Source organism: Prenolepis imparis, unplaced genomic scaffold, assembly GCF_030444845.1.
Source record: "Prenolepis imparis isolate NDT839.2.m4 unplaced genomic scaffold, iyPreImpa1.0 SCAF_12, whole genome shotgun sequence".
In the NCBI taxonomy this organism is placed as follows: domain Eukaryota; kingdom Metazoa; phylum Arthropoda; class Insecta; order Hymenoptera; family Formicidae; genus Prenolepis; species Prenolepis imparis.
In genome coordinates, this window is record NW_028141170.1 from 6,918,178 (window position 1) to 6,935,677 (window position 17,500).

The window sequence follows — 17,500 nt, forward strand, 5'->3', positions numbered from 1 at the left end:
ACACGCTCCTTGCGGGCTCGACTCCTCCCTGTGCGTCCTTTCTCCTAATGTGCAATCGCGTAATAAGAGATAAATTAAGCATTTATGTTCGCGCTCGCCGGCTACGACTGGTATCTCTATGGCACGTGAGAGACGCGCATGCCTAATTGCCGCCGGAACGGCCGTCGAATTTGCTTCAAAACGCTCACAACGTTGCGCGAATCTCATTACGAACGCCGACATATCGAGGGGTTCGCTCTCTCGTATCTCGCGGTATAGATATATCCTCTGCCACTCAAATTTTTTCCCCTTTCTGAACTTTGTCGGCGCATCTCGACGAAGATCAACTTTCAACGATGGATCGTTTCTCTTCGAGACATCACGCATGCTAACATTGTTTCCTCTCGCGTCCGCGAGACCGCATTTGTTGTTGAGCGAAATCCGTCCAGGTTTGCAGGATCCAAGTCACGTATAGCCTCCACGATGATCACTATAATCAAAAAACATATGAATATAGATCGGTTCGACGTGTACATACGCGTATTTTTTTTAGAGTACAGATACTACTGTATCGGCGAAGAAAATAGCTAAAATTGCTTCAAGGTCCACGACAGTAGTCACGAAATTCCTTAATTGCGACAAGTAGCAAGATCGTAAATACAGTATCATTTCTCGGTTAATATAGACTAGATTTTCGTGCTTTGCATTAACGTTGATTGCTAATGCATGTTTGTTTTATTCTGAAAATTTCAATGTATGAATATCTACGCGACGATTCACCTTCTGCTTTCGGCGTCATCGTTCTAGCGGAGCGGCTCTCTCGCTATTGTTTGCAAATGCGAATCCCGAGCGCATAATGGTTCCGGCATTATTAGACGTAGGACTGTTACGTTTAAACTCGATAATCTCGCCCATTATGCGCGATTCTTTACGAGGCAGAGGAGCGACGACTCCGATAAACCATTGGCTCCCGCATAAATGTCGTATTCGAACGTTGTTCCTTATACTCTGCAATCCGTCAAGGTCGCGATTACAAAGAACTCGAGCATCCAAGTACCTTATTATAGTTGCGATAGTCACGTATCTTATTATACGCGCGGTGATTGGAAATCGATTAAGAACACGATCGATAAGCTAGCGGCTGAAAATCAGGATGGACGATAATTAGCCGCGTAATTCATGCTCAATAGCTGAAAGTCACGGGACGTTGCAAATAAATCGCGAGAGCGCAGAATTGCAGTGTGAATAGTCTATAAAGATCTTACAGAATCATATTTCGTTGTGTATATATAAAACTTATATAAAATAATTTAAAAAAATATATATATCTATATATAGACATTTCCCAAGAATATCTTTTATATTATTATTTAAAATGAAATAATAATAAAATTAAAAGCCTCGTATCTTGATCTGCAGTTTAATAAAGAGAAATTTAAAAACAATTTTGTTGTGCCTAATATTTGCGCCTGGTTTTTTATTAATCCTTTTCATACCTGATTTGGTATTAAAGTTTTAAGTATAAAAAAATCTGATTTTATATTTATCAGAGCCTTTTATTATTATCTGATAATTTATTCTTAAAATTTAACAAATAATTATGTAGCATTATTCTTGGAAGAGATCTCAACACCTTAAATGGACGTACAAATCGAAATCTCCTCTCTTCATTCTTCTCGTATATTTTCTGCTGCGTAGAAAATATCGAAATTCAGAGAACAGGAAGTAATGCATCGTGAAATTGCAACGAGTCTGCAGCAAAAATTTTCGAGATTTTCATCGGGAGAATGGTTGGCGTGTCTTTGGAGGACTTTACGAGCGAGCGCGTCTCGAACGATTTATAAATCGCACGAATGCACACCTGCCTGCGTCCTTCGTACATCTCCGCAAACGTAAGCGTAAAAGCGGTTTAACGTCCCTCAACGCGGATTTGAGAGTCGACTGATCGTATCGTTGCTCGCGTTTTGCCTTGCTCCTCTCTAAAGTGTACTTGCTCGCGAGAGAGCTTGTTTCGTCGATTTCGCGTGCGTTTAATGATGCTACATAAAGCTCGAGACTAACATGTTACATCCTATGTGTAAATGTTACGCCCGGTTTCCTTACTCGGACATTTTACCTGGTAATTCGAGTACAACTTCATTTGCGTGCTGTTATTTATTCTACCGGTTCTATTGAGTACTTAATAAGTTTCCTACTTTCTTTGCAATCTTTCCTATCGTTATATGATTTTAATTCAAATTTTATGTATTTGATGTAAAATAAGTATGAAATATTCGAAACACTCATACCATACTTCGAGATATTTTCTTTATCAAAACTGATAATAATTTTTCCTTAATCAAAATATCGAGAGATGAAGAGAGAGTTTATTTTACTCTCATCTGTATTTACTCTCATAATTAATTAATATATTTTGCATGCATTGCAATTTTTAACATTTTATTATCAAAAAATAATATATTTTCACGCGCGTAATTATATTCGATTAGATTAAATTAAACGAGAAAAAAGATATATACATACATATTTCTCATTTCGTTTAATCTAATCGAATATAATTAAGCGCGTGAAGCGAAGTTATATTATTCTATGATAATAAAATATTAAAAATTGTAATGCATGCATAAAAATATATTAATTATTATATACATGCAATGTATAAAAATTCAATGTTTAAATCTTCCACGAACAAAATGCAAACAAGAAAATAGAATTTTCTACAAGAATCAAGATCTTTCGATCAAAATACCTGCGCTTTCATTAGATTTGCGCACGTCTTGCTTGAGACTGATCCCTATCACTAACAGTAAGACTTTGCATAGTGGTGTCGCCAATGAAATCTAACTTCACAGTCAAGAATGAAGCAGAGAGCCCAGCCAAGCCACAGTTTACAGTCAGTATGTGGCCAAGTCTCGTCTGATCAGATTAAAAAAATTGTTTTTCCTTTAAGTACCAAATACCAGATGTTCATGCATATGGGTATATGTATATGCTATGTATATGTACATATATGTAAATGTATACAAAAACTTTAAAAAAAAAAATAAAACAGGCGCCAATTAAAAAAATATTGTATACATTTAATAGTGTTATTTTAATCTATAAAATAAAACGGATATAAAAAAATTGCGCAAATTAAAAATATAAATTTTTAAAAATATTAATTAAAAAATAATATAATATTAAATTAAATTAAAAGATTAATAGAAAAATTAAAGATTAAACATTAAAAATTAATACAAGAAGCTTAAAATTTTTTATAAGTATTATAAATTAATACAAATAAAAGAATTAAAAAATTTAAATTAAAAACTTAGCGCTGCTCAATTTCAAAGTACATATTAACTTAATAATTAAAAATTTAATTTAGACTAGAACAACACAAGCGCCATTCCTCGATTTTATATAAAAAAGAATGATATTGTTATATAAAGTTTGTTTAAATTTGATTAATATTTTTTTGACAGAAATCAGCTGATAATTGTTAAAAATATTAATCGAGTTTAAAGTATTAATTGTAGTATGCTGTTTAATTTAGCAGCGCCAAGTTTTTTTAATTAAAATTGTTTAATTCTTACATTTATATTAATTTGTAATTTTTATATAAACTTTAATTTTTTGTATTTCTTATTTTCAATTTTTCTATTAACTTTTAATTTCATTTAATATTATTTTTTAATTAATAATTTAAAAAATTTATATTTTTAATTGGCGCAATTTTTTTTTAAATGTAATTAAACTATACAATGTACCTTTTAGATAGTGTTCCAGGCGACATTGGTCTGGGAGGAGACGCGCGGCGCTCCGGTGAAGAAGAGCGAAGTTCTCGCCGGTACGGAATTTCTGTCGGTCTTTATAAACGGTGCCATAGCGCCGACGCCGGGGCGACGTCGGGGTTTTCGGCGCAATCAGCACGTGACTGCATCCGCGAGTGATAGCGCGACCGCCGAATCGCATCAGCACGAGGAGGCGTCCATCTATCGAATATCTCGAAATCCGAATCGACCGGTCTCGGTGTCGAGGCCGCAAACGGGCGGCCGCGACGACGTCGTGCGCTTCTATCCTATAAGCCGGCAGCAGAATCTGGCGTCGTTGATCGACGTCCTGAGCACGCCGGTTGACTCGACTCGTCTGACGCCGTCGAGCGCGACGACGATGACGACGACGACGACGACGACGAGTGCGTCGCCGGTCATCCGCGATCAAATGACCTCGAGGTCGAACGGGACCAACAGCAAGAGCGTTAGTCACCAGAAAGTGATCGGCGTCAGCGTCACATCCACAGTTGAAGCTACACCGTACAAGGTGCGCGTCGAACATTACGGCAGTGCTGACTCTGCGGTGGTAACACGACCACCGAGTTTGGAGTCTTCGGTGAACAGAGAAATTGCCAAGGAATTAGCTAGAGAATCGATTAGAAGCACAACGAGGAGCACCAGCAGGCCATCCACCTTGCCATCCACGTTGCCGTCCATGACGACGACAACTACGACGACGACGACGACGACGCTGCTACCGCCGGTCCGATTCGTCACCGAGGAACTCAGCAACATCGTCTCGGAGTCTAACAGAAGCGAGTTCTCCGTCGACGAGGACTCGCTGAGGACCAGCTGGCGCGGTCACGTGACTATGACGCCGCATATTCAGAAGATCCCTGCGTTCGTAGAGAGGGACGGAAAGAACAAAGAGATCAACGAGACCACGCGCATTGTCGACGTCGACGCGATCACCCTTCCGACGGAGGAGAATTACGAGCTGCCTGTGGAGAACTCAGAACCGCGAGAGTTGAACGAGGAACTGCCGGAGGTATCGTCGGATCGGCTTCAAGGACACAAGATGGGACGTCATTACGACGCGCCGCTTTACAATCGATCAGGCCCGAAGCTCTACGGTCAATCGTCGAAGACATACAAATCCCTGCAACGCACTTACAACGAGCCTGCCAAGATGTACAGCGAACCGGCCAAGGTCTACAGCGATCCTGAACGGGTATATGGGGAACCGGCTAAAGTATACAGCGAGCCCGCCAAGGTCTACAGCGAACCAGCCAAGGTTTACAGCGAACCTGCCAAGATCTACAGCGAACCCGCCAAGGTCTACGGTGAGCCGGAAAAAATTTACTCCGAACCGTCCAAGATCTACTCGGAACCGGCGAAGGTTTATTCCGAGCCGGCGAAAATTTACTCGCAACCGGCCAAGATATACGGTGAACCTAGTAAGGTGTACGACTCCGAGGGTCAACCGGTGGATCGTCAACAGCCGGGTGGTGAACCCGACGAGCAAAATTACGAAATCGACGAATCGGTCAGCGTCGGCAGCAACGGCAATGTCCACGGGCCTCAGCTGGTCGTCACAGAAGAGACCCCGTCCGAAGACGGACACAAGGTCGGCTACGTAGTCGAGGGCAGAAACTATAGGAAGTACAGAGTCGAGGAGAGGACACCTGATGGCTTCATCGTGGGTGAATACGGCGTCGTCAGTCACGATGACGGTTCATTGCGCGGTGTCAGATACACCGCTGATGGAACCATCAATCCACAGCTGATCTACGACGCCCTGATGAAGTTTCTCTCTCTGTGAGATAATACTGCGATGACAAAGTAGGAAGAGAAGGATGAAGGAGGACGAGAGGTGGCTTCGGCGACATCGTCGACGAGACCAACACGACTGATTCTTTTGCTCTTGCCAACTCAACTGCCTCAACAATTAATTTTAAGGACGATATTTTTTTTAGGATCTAAGGAAGAGCCTGTTCGACAACAAGGTAACTTGCCGCGCGCGTCACCGAACCCAGGACCGAAAGGTCGACCGAAACTGACGTACGAAAGTCGAATCTCGATGTTCAGATTCAAATTGCGAAACGCTGACAGATGAAAGTTATTCTTTGGGCGGCGAAAGTACGAACTTTTGTGCGCGGTGCTGCTCGATGGCCTTTGACGATTGTGGCAAACGATCGAAGTGGTTGTCGAATGTTTTTCTTACGGATTATTCGGAAAGATTCTCAAAGCCAGAACGAAACCGTTAAAACATTTCTGGTGCGTAAGAGCTTGCACTTGAGTGACGGCACGCATCGATTTAGACGATTTTCAATTGTAACGTCAGCAGAATTATTCATTTTAGAGTCTGTAAATTTTTTTTATACATTATATAATACTTTGATATTCTAAAAAGCATATAATAGATTTATAATAGTCGCTTCATTATTTTAATTATGAAATAAATATGAAAATTGAGCGACTTTTAAGTTTGGCAAAAAAAAAAAAAAACGAAATGCTTGACAAAATGTTGAGAAAATCCCAGTGAGGTATCGGCGCAACTGTATCTCGAATATATATCGATACAAATCTTTGCAATTGAATATTTTACAGATAAAGAAAATTTATAATCACTTTCGTCGAAGATATACCCGCGGCAGACCCGCGATCCTTGATCTCTAACCTCCAGTAAGAAAAAATCTATCAAAATTGCAGCGGATTTCGATAAAATATTTCAGCTAAAATAATGGGATATTTTAATATTTCCTTATTTTGCAAAAAAATATCAATATTAAAAATAATCCGCGATATTCTTCCGTGTATTGGTGTTCTTTTTCAAATAATAAATTGAAATATCAGAAATCATCGATCGATTGACACGACGTAAATCGGAAATTAATTTTTTCTTGTATGTTATAGAAAGATGCTATCAATGTGAGAGTGTGTGTATGTATGTGGCAAGAGACCTGTATTAATTAGAGATTAATTTAAATATCGAAGAGGGGATTTACGAATTACTCGCTATTATGCCAAAGTTAACGTTAAAACATTCAGATTTTCTTATCGTCTTTAAAATCTAAGAAAAATTTAGTTTAAATATTTAATTCTTCACATTTTTATACACCAGATATAATTTATTGTCAAATCATATACAGCACATACAGCACAGTAAGCTTATATAATTTATATTTCAACGATATTTAACCACAAAAAAAAACATGTTACTTAGATATCGAAATCAGCGAACAACGTCGAATGCGTCTGAATGTTTTAACGTTAATAGCTTCCGAAATCATTGACTAATTGTAAGAGTTCCCTTCGTGTGCTTTTATTGCGGTCACGCTTCTGCGATGAAGAGGTAAACGAAAAAGTTGCAGCTGCCAGGGTCCTCCAAGGATCCCTTCTTTCCCCTCACCCCTCGAATTAAAGATCGGACCCCGCAGTTGCGATGGATGGACCGACTTGTCGTGGCAGCGTTTCTGCATGTCTCCTAGCTCTAATTGTAAGTTCCCTAAACCTTAAGGTTGCCCCCGCGTCAAAGGAAGTATCTCAATCAACGAGAAAGTTGGTTTTTTTTTTCGCGTAGCGTCGATTATTTTATTTAGCGTTTAAAACTCGTTTAGCTCGTTTTCTCTCATTACCTCAGTCCTTTGAGATAGTTCCTCTCGCCATGCAATATCAAGCGAGTAAACACATCCTAAACGCGAAACTCGCGAGAAGCATGTACAGGTGTTCCAAAATCATTGCCGCTTCTCTTTTGAACAAGTAACTATGGAAATATATGTGTATGCGTTATTGCTGGACACCGTGTACGAATATCTTTCGTAATATTGCTCACATTCGTGTAGACTATAAGTAACATCTCGATTATTCCATTTTACTCTCCCGTATGTACACTTCTAAAGCATCCCGATATGTTACAGACAGTTATCTCTAAGAATTCCCTCTCTCTTATATATAAGTATCCTAGACAACATTTACTGTTAAAGTATCGTATAATGCTGCATGTACAGCTATCGCCATTTTTCAACGACAACTTTGTAATAAATCCATTGTCATAAAGATAAAATCTCTCAATTATTTTACCTTAATCATATAAAATAATAGTGAAGATAAGAACTATTGGCTCAAATTACAATCGACCATGTGAAATTTTTATGTTTCTTATTGCAGCTTCTTTATTACAGCTATTTACCTCGATTAATTATTTTTATCACGAAAAATTCTCATGTATGGCATAATAAATTAATTGTTTATATAACACTTTCAGGACACTTATTCGTGAAAATACGATTAATTACGATCACGCGACATTACATAGCATAGTACTCACTTCACTTTTTATTGCGATGAAAAAATGCTACGATCTGTTCGGCACACTAAAAAATCGCGCGGTCGAATCAATGTTATCTTACAAGAATTAATTAATCACACAGCTTGATAATCGTTAATTGCAATAATTGTAAGAAATGATCGCGTTTTGATGTCTCGTAATATTCACGATCGTAGTTGGAGAGATCCTATAGTAGTAACGCAGCGTCGTATAACACTTTTGTTTAATTAATTTTGAAATTTTTTTGGAACGATTCGCTATACGAATATTTCTAAAAAAAAGTGGTAGTGCTAGCGTAATGTTAAAAGTAGATTAGCATTTTCATTTTTAATATTAATTTTAATTGTTGCTAAGGAGCAATAAATGCGGAACTAGAAGATTGTTAACAAAAAATTAATAATAAGTTAGAATTTAATAATATATTAAAATGTGCTTTTTTGCAGTTAGAATAAAAATTCGCAATAATAAAATGAACGACTATTTAAATGCGAAAGCATTTAATTAGATGGAAAACTGTAAAGAAAGGCTCACTCTTTGTGTATATCCGCGATCCTTGATTCTTTTACGATCTGCGCTAACAATTTTCATTCTACTTATAAATCACGTAATAATATTACACTGTAATCAATGTTGAAGCAGGATGATATTATTGATAGTAGAAGATGGAACGACATCAATGTGTATATTTTTAATGAAAAATATATTGAACAATTCAAATATTTCTTTGCAACAATTTTCATTTTGAAGGCTTGCTGGTTCGTTTGCTATAAAAGAAAGCAGACTCATATTTCAAACAAAATTTTAATAACTCACAAATTTATTACGATCGTAAAATTTGTACAAAAAATTTTACGATCAGAAAGGTTGTAAAAGTCAATAATCTGGGATAAAAGTTTAAGAGCGTAGAGATTATATAATACATTTTAGATATTTTTTATTTCGACATCGTTACAACGGAAAAATACATTGATTGATTATGAAGGAATTCTAAACTTTAAAAACCTTTGAGAGATTAGAAATTGTCCAGAGTTCAAAGACCTCAAAGTTCACACATTCGAGCATCAATAATCGACGTAAAGACGATCGTATTAAAGGTCGAGTCGCACGAGTTTGGATGTTCAAGTCACTTCATCATGTCGGAATCGTAAATTCGACGGTCATTAAGGCGCGATTCTCTGTTCAACATTTTTACGCCGACGACATCCCTAACATAAGCTGTTCTTAATTCCACTGTATCCGTTAAATACCGCTCGCGGCGATCGAAATGGAACTCGGGAATCCAAATAGTCGCGCGTGGACGGGATTGATAGCCATAGCAACGACACTGTGACTGGTTTTTCATTATCTTGGCGCCAGACGGGAATTACTCGCGAGATACTACTACTTTTCGGAGCAGTGAACGTCCTTGAAGGCCAGGTAATTTTCCCCTCCGAATATGTCCGCTCGTATTTCGATAACTCGACGTTTATACGATGGTATGTGATTATAACTATCTCAAGCAACGATCGTTGCTGAAATCAATGTGTTCTTCTGTTCTGAATAATATTCTGCACACTGTGAAAAAAATCTAAACACCATGATAGTCATCAGCTGTATAGAATTGTATTAAATCTTTAACTCTCGTTTATAATATATCTTATATAATGCATTTGCATATTTAGCTTAATTAATATTATTTTATAACTATATCATGCAATTATTAACATGTTTCCTTTTTTTATTTCTTTCTCCTCCTTTAATAATTAAATCCTTTAATAAATAAATAAATTTATTTAAAGTACATATCTAACGCTTGTTAATTTTTTTATATAAAATATTATTGTGTCTAATTGATGTCCGGCAGGATCATTTATCTTCGAAATTCTTATTTTTAAGATTTCGAGCAGAAGCGCTCTCATAAATTATGATAATAAATCCGTCTTGTCGAATCTGTTGCGAGAGATGGATACCTCAGAATCGATTAAATCAATAATGCACGTGCGACGCAAATTAAATGTATGTAAGAATTACATACAAAAAAATGAAACGTACACGATGGTAAATCTGCCTCAGCAAATCAATCATAATTTATCTGCAGTGTTAATTTGTACATGTAAAAATATTTCTCCCAGTTTCTTCATTCGAAAAGCCAATAGCCAGTTTGATTTCCAATTCCGCATTCTACTTTAAGTAAAATTTAAATCACAATAAGATTGTACGTTAATATCCTTCAGCATTTATCACTTATATTTTTATGATTTTAATATTTCTGTGTGATTTTTATGATTTTAAGCATTTTTATAAATTTAGGAAACTGCTAAATACGAAGCTAATAGAAGTGCAAAATATTTTTAAAATATTAAATTTATTCTAATATAATTTCTGATGTTTGCCTGAAATTTTCAATTAAAGTAATTTTCTCTTTATCTAAAAATATACTAAAAAAAATTTTTTTATTACAATTTTTTCCAATCGATCCCAATCTATCCTTCGTCTTGCCGTGTAGATGGAACCAGATGACTCTCACCTGGCTCAGGTGAGAGTCGGTAAGCTAGGAGAAGGTCTTACCGCTATATGGTTGGATTATCGTATATAGTGTGTCGGGGATTAAGAGAAGAGAGACGTTCAAAGGACCAATCGTCGGGGGTTTCGACGGCGAATAAACATGGTCACGCGACCTCGCCACTCGATATATCGTCCGTCGACGCGCGCTACCCGGTCACGCTTCTTATTGTGCAAATAATTGAAATACTAATCCCCTTTATCCTCGCGCTGACAGTCAGGACGTGATCGGACGTAGGCGCGACGACCCGCTATTTAGGAGTGCGTGTACTCGAGAGGGTGCGAGCCCGGAACGGGATGTGGAAGCGTAAACGCGCGACACGCACCCACCCCGCGGGGATACACGTGACTTCGATATGCTTTCGCTTTAAACTATCTCGTATATTTACACGCGCGAATCTAGAGGAGACTCTAGATTGTGTTACAATTGAAAAAAGGAAGGTCGCTCTCGCGTGATTCTAAGGGTGAAAGATTAGAGGATCAATGCGCGAAACCAGATGATCCTGCGATTCCTCTTCACCTTCTCCTCGCTTTCAGAGAAGTTGAAAATGGATCGCAGAATCTTGAGAAATCTTTTGGAATTATAGAACAGTGGAATATAGAGTAAAATCCTTTATAGAAGAATTTAGTTAGATCAAAAATTGTTATTTATAACTTAGAATAATTTAAAATCTGAAATTTCCGCGATTCCAACATTTATATAAAAGATTTCGAAATTTTAATGTTTATTATTTTAAAAGGAAAAAAGTTCAGAGAAGATTAAAATAATAAAATCTTAATATTTTTTTGAAATATAGAAATATCATAAAAATAAAAAGATCATAATTTCTAATCCTAGATTTTATACCTTAAAAATTCTAACAATAAATCAGATCTTTCAGCGTTTTTAGATTTTGAATATCGATTTCGTGATAGTTAATGTACGTAGCATAGAATTTAATTAAAGAATTTAATGGCTGGCTGAGACCGATATTAATATTATATCATTATTTATCGCTGCAAATTAATACGATTGCAAAGGGCAGTTAAACAAACGCGGAAAAAGCATCTCGAAAAACGGTGAATGATCACATACAGAGGATAATGAGCGGGGAATTAGTGGCGCGTGAAGGTACCAAGAGTGGCAAGGTATCCCACCTGTATGCGTATTGCTCCCTCTCACAATAGAGGGAGGATCCACTCGACAATGTGATAAAGAGGGAGAGAAAGAAAGTTCGGTATATCTTTCGTCCTTTTTGCGACTCAGTCCTCTTATATGCTTATTCCTCGAATGAAGAAGGACCTAGGCTTGCGACTTGTACAAAGGCAGGAAGCACTCGGAGCTAACGTAGATCCCTGATAAAACACTGAATACTGCGTCCATTCAAAATATATTCATCGTTTTTCTTTCGCCTCTTCAATAGCTTCTGTTCTCCTTTTCTTAGGATGCATGCCTACAAAACGAATTGGAAATGTCGTCGCATCTCAATCCGCAATCTTAGATCTGATCCTTCTAGTTTGAATCCGAACTAAAGCTAAAATGGTCGCTACACATAAAGACGGACGAATTTTAAAATGACGGATCATTGACATTGATGTCGGACGAATTACCGCTTTGAATACGAAAAAAAACCTATATTAATCATATTTTAAGCAATATCGAGGATGATTTTCAAATTTACATCGAGTATCTAAAAAATATTTTAATAACGCTGTTCAATAGATGAAGAATTCGATATTACATTATCTGATGACCATGAATTTGACTTTGAAAAAAAGCTGATGACCTTAAAGTATATTATAAATGATATATCTTAGCGTGAGATATCTCTTCATCTTTAATTATCATTTTACTTGTATTAAAATACATCGAATAATGAATTTTGTGAACATATCTTGAGACATAAAATATAGAAAGACACTCGTCTTTTGACGAAAAAATCTGAACTGCAATCGAATCTGTATTCCTCTAAAGAATTTATCGACAAGAACCGCCTATGAACAAATGGCTGCAATAAATTCAGTAAGAGTCCTCGATGGTCGTAAATATCGTTCAAGCAAACGGTAATTAAATAAGGGCACTGGAATTTAGTTCTTTCTCTTTTTCTTTCTCTTGCTCTCTCTCTCGAATTACATTACATGAATGCGTCAATGCACGTCATACTCGATCCATCATAATTATCTCACACGGTAATTAAAGTCACACAGCAAAGTGTATAAGATTATTTTCATCGGATTATTGCTGCCGCATATTCCCACACTCATATCCTGTTAATTAAGTCCCGATGTGAGCAAGCATCTTTCATATTTCATCTCTCCGATTCTGCGCGTCATCGACGGCCTATAATGGAGAAGTAATTTGTCACATTGAGCACCAACATCATATCGGATGCGACCGTGTTAAGTGATTTGTCCTTGCCATTCTGAAGAGCCGTCATTGTGAATATAGATGCTTGACAAGACGGAGCGAATCGCTTTTACTCTAAAAGGGAAACGAGGACCTTAATGTTGAATGTTACTTGCGCTATTCGTACGAATCAATCATCTTCCTTTGTTAATTCTTCGGGATTCCATCCTACTCTCACGCATTAATTATTGATTAATTAAAGTTATGTTTGAAGTACGAGAGACTATAAAAGATCTTTTTTTCATTATCATATAGGAATGAATAAAAAAAAAAAAAAATTATATGTATATAGAAAATCAATGATATAGAATACTAAATCAATAAAAATAAGAAATTAATAATAGTAAAATAAATAAGTGAAAATTTATATAAATAGAAAATTGTGATATACAACTAGAAAACTGATAAAAACTCTATCTTCTCGACCATCGAAGATTTGGGGAAATATAGTTTTGACGCATAAATTAATAAAAAATATAGCCGTTTCTTAATAAACCTTTCAACGAAGGATCAAGTGCCGGAGGAAAGATCGAGCAAACTTTCCCACATAATTCTCTTGAAAGACGAAGACATGCGGGTCGAGACATGTCGGCTAAGATGTTTTGTCTTTCAAGCACCGAGGAGAGTTTTTCTCGACCGTACAACTCGAACTTTTGTTGCGTATTCACGCATACGCGCGCACACGCGTACACGCCATTATTTCTCGAGCCCTCCGCGAGGTACTCTCCATCCCTCACGTCGACTCGCACTTGTCCCGGCACCCTCGTGTTCCCTTATTCCGAGACAAATATTTATATCACGAGCACCCGCTGTGCCATTGTGGAATCCGCGTCTCGGCTACTGTTCCGATTAATTCCTAAGCGGGACGCGTTATCTTTTACCTTTGCTGTTTCGAGCTTTTTTCTTTCTGTCCAATATGATACCGCAAAAATTTGGAATTTTTTTCTTAAATGTCGATATAAATGCAGGAGGATGATAATGTTAGAACGAATATATTTTCTATAATCTACTAAGACATACGACATCAAGATAAAAAAAAACATATAAACTATTAAGTTTGGATATAGATATAGTTTTAAAATCTTATGATGGCCAGTTTCTTCACCTTCGATTAAGCTATATCTTTGTCTCTTTTCGGATACGTTCTTAAAAAGAGACAAAGATATAATTTAACCGGAGATACAGAAACTGGCTAGTTTCTACCAACGTCGGTTAACTTAAATCTCCGGTTAAACTATATCTTTGTCTGTTTTTAGAATTACTAACGAATACTTGGAACAACACTATATATAGTTGAGCACAAAGAAATATTTTATGACATTGTGAACAACCATTTTTGTGGGATTTTATTATTACTGTAGTAGATTTCTATGGCTTTGCTTTTCTATGTTTGAAATTCTATAGTTAATTCATTCTTCCTAATCCTAATCCCATTGTTACCTCCGTACGTCGCGGTGTACGCAAAGAGGTCTTTTCTATTGTGATGTATCGCGATCTCTAATCTATAAAAAATTGTTAAATTTCAATATTATAAATTTTTTATTTATCGATCTATATAAATAATTTATACAGATATTTATATGGTACTATAAAATTATATTATTAATCATGTTTTTAATATAAAAATTATTTCACAAGAGTATGCACATGAAAGAAAAAATAAAGTCTAAAATAATTCTAAAAATTTTTACACGAAAGCGACTCAAGAATTGTTTAATTGCGACCGAATGATTTTTCTTCATTTTTCTATCAATTTGAACAGAACATATATTTGCATTGATTAGTTTGTTTCGTGTGTTTCCTACGAGTACTCAAGCGTGACATTACGCGTCATCAGCTAGTTGACTAATGAGTTCCATATGACGATTGCACGGCATTGCGGCCGGCGTGAGTTCTCATGGATGTTCACGTGAGCCACGTGTATGGTGATGAGGGTGAATGCATTTCATGCAAGTGGGTTGCATGACACGCTCTACAATTTGCGTCGTAACTTTGTATTTCGCGAAAGGCTCGGTGCCCGCCGTCCGCGTTTTTCCTTCGTCGGACTCTTCGTAGTTTTCATATACATGATAGTTCGCTAAATTAATAATCGCCGATGCATTATCTCTCGACAATTTTCAACATTTCTTTTCGCATTAAGAGTATATAAAGATTATCTCTTGATACTCTTTTTATTGCTCCGATTTTGCAAAATTGTATTCCCGAAGAAAGAAGAAAGTCTGTATATCGATGAATATATATCGAATTAAAATATTTTTTTATCTATTAATATAAGATATGCAACCGCGCGTGCGCTTAATTAATGGATTACACAGTAGACCTATTGTGGCAGCTATTTTACGTTATCCAAATTTAATTATAATCGGGGATTCTAAATTATACTATTTCGGGGGTACATCGATATGTAATTTATTAGACATGATGATAGAGAATTCGTCATTGTTACCTAAAGTGCATCGGCAGAAATTCACACGTGATATACGGAAGGGAGTCGGCCTTCGAACAGGTCGCATATCGTGTATAGTTAAGCGTATGTCACGTTGCATCATTGTAGTATCCAACAACCATCACAAGACTCGTCGTAAGGTATATCGCGCATGCGGGAGCCGTTCGTAGGCGGATGTTTTGGAAGGCGTGGTGTGTGATTTGATCTCTACATGCCCCTTCTCTGATTCTTAATGGCTCCATTAACACTTGATACCCGCCGCATCCCTCTCTCACGCTCTCCACTATCTCTTGTGTCATCGATAAATTCGAAGAAGCAAGTGTGTGATAAAAGAGAGATGTGTCGCAATTAAAAACATACTTCAGGAATACAAAATTTTATTAATAACTGCAATAAGTTGACTTTTAATAATATTTTAAGTTATTATTTAATATTAATTTAATATTAATAAAATTATTTAATAATATAGCAATATTTTTTTCACCTAGAAGCAGATTTTTTAAAACGGTCGAATTTTTAGATATACATATACAAAGTAAGAAACTAAACGATGAATTTTTATTTAAAATATTTGTCGGAGAAAATTATTTCAGTTTAATAACAAAATATCTTCTTAATAAAATCGATCGTTAATTCTAAATATATAAATTTAAATATATAAATGTGGAGATTGGATTCGCGCAGATACATCGTACGTTTCCTAACTCGTCACCTTTTTTCGATCACTATAAATCAGACGACACCATGATCCAATCGCGTAAGGTCGCATGGCGCGAAAATAGCGTCGCTTATGAAAACTACCCCCGTTCGCGACATACATTTCGCGCGCCATCGGCAAGGCACAAAGGGGGGCTGGATGACGGCGCTCGCTTCCATTTCAACGAGGAGTGCGCATTCGTCGTTCGCGATCCGGCACGGGCATAAATCGTGGCCGCGATAATGGAATTCTCAACGGGGGTCGCATTGACACGGCTGCGAAATGTCGTGTACCCGGAGGAAGCGAATAGAGATCAGGCGTCGCGACTGAGGGCGGCGTCGCAGGGATGAGGGAATATGTCGGAGAAACGATGCTGCTTTAGTATACAAGGTGCTTCAGGTTTTTCTCGTGCTAGATTAAGAGAAATAGATAAATATATGAAGAATATATTTTTAAAACTTTTAATGTTAAGGAATACATATATTGTATATCGAAAAATATTTGTTAATTATCTTATACGTGAGATATCTCTTCCTCTTTCTTCCTCTCTTCATACTTTTAATTTAAAATTTCACTCTAATAAAATTTTAATTAAAAAATTTACTTACAAAAATGTTTACGCTAAATAAAAGTTGAATTACAATTGAAATAAAAATTGAACTGATAATTATAATAGAATTCGCGAATGGAAAAGAGCACCTTGTATACATGCCTGTACCTTACATTCGAATGATTAGATTAACCAACGACGATGGTTCCCGTGTGAACGTTCCCATAAAAGAAACACGTGCGCTCCGTTTTCTTTCCTTTTTTCGTATATATTTTCCCTCGAATTTCTATCTTTCTCTCTCATCGTCGCACCATTCCCTACCTTGATCGTCGCGCATCATGCTCCGCATGAATCATGCGTCTCTCACGCCGTGATACCTTCTTTTCTCCGTTTATCTCGCGCCACTCCGTCGACGAAATTGGAAAATTGATTGATGACACCCGATTAACAATTTCTGGTTAGCAATTATCTACTTCTCGCTAATGACGTAAAGTAGGATATATAATAAATGAGAAAGATCTTATTATCCATTTATCGTATCTGTTACTCTCTCTCGAAGCTTGAATTCGCCTGAAAACTCTCAAGGGGTAGTTATGCATATAATAACAAAATTACTTATCTTTATATTGCTTTTTCTCAACATTAAATTAGTATATCTGAATAATTTTTTAATACTTTTTTTATTATATATTTAGCTGTAATTTAAGCGATACTTTTTACTGAAAAAGATTTTTGTGAATTCTAATTGTTTGAATAAGATCAACTTGGCGATTTTAATTATAACTTTTAATAAAATTACAATATCTTTAAATC

General features: G+C 36.5%; 2 protein-coding genes across 2 annotated transcripts in view; both read left to right on the forward strand.

Annotated features, from left to right (window-relative positions):
* The window catches only part of LOC145943901 (uncharacterized), a 39,107-nt gene extending 30,383 nt beyond the window's left edge, over window positions 1-8,724 (forward strand). Inside the window, exon 2 of the mRNA XM_083051816.1 lies at window positions 3,739-8,724. Coding sequence (XP_082907942.1) covers window positions 3,739-5,559 — 1,821 coding nt within the window. The 3' untranslated portion in view covers window positions 5,560-8,724. The remainder of the gene's footprint in view (window positions 1-3,738) is intronic.
* Window positions 1-17,500, forward strand: part of Tll (nuclear receptor subfamily 2 group E member tailless) — a 116,150-nt gene that overhangs the window by 80,002 nt on the left and 18,648 nt on the right. The window lies entirely within an intron of this gene.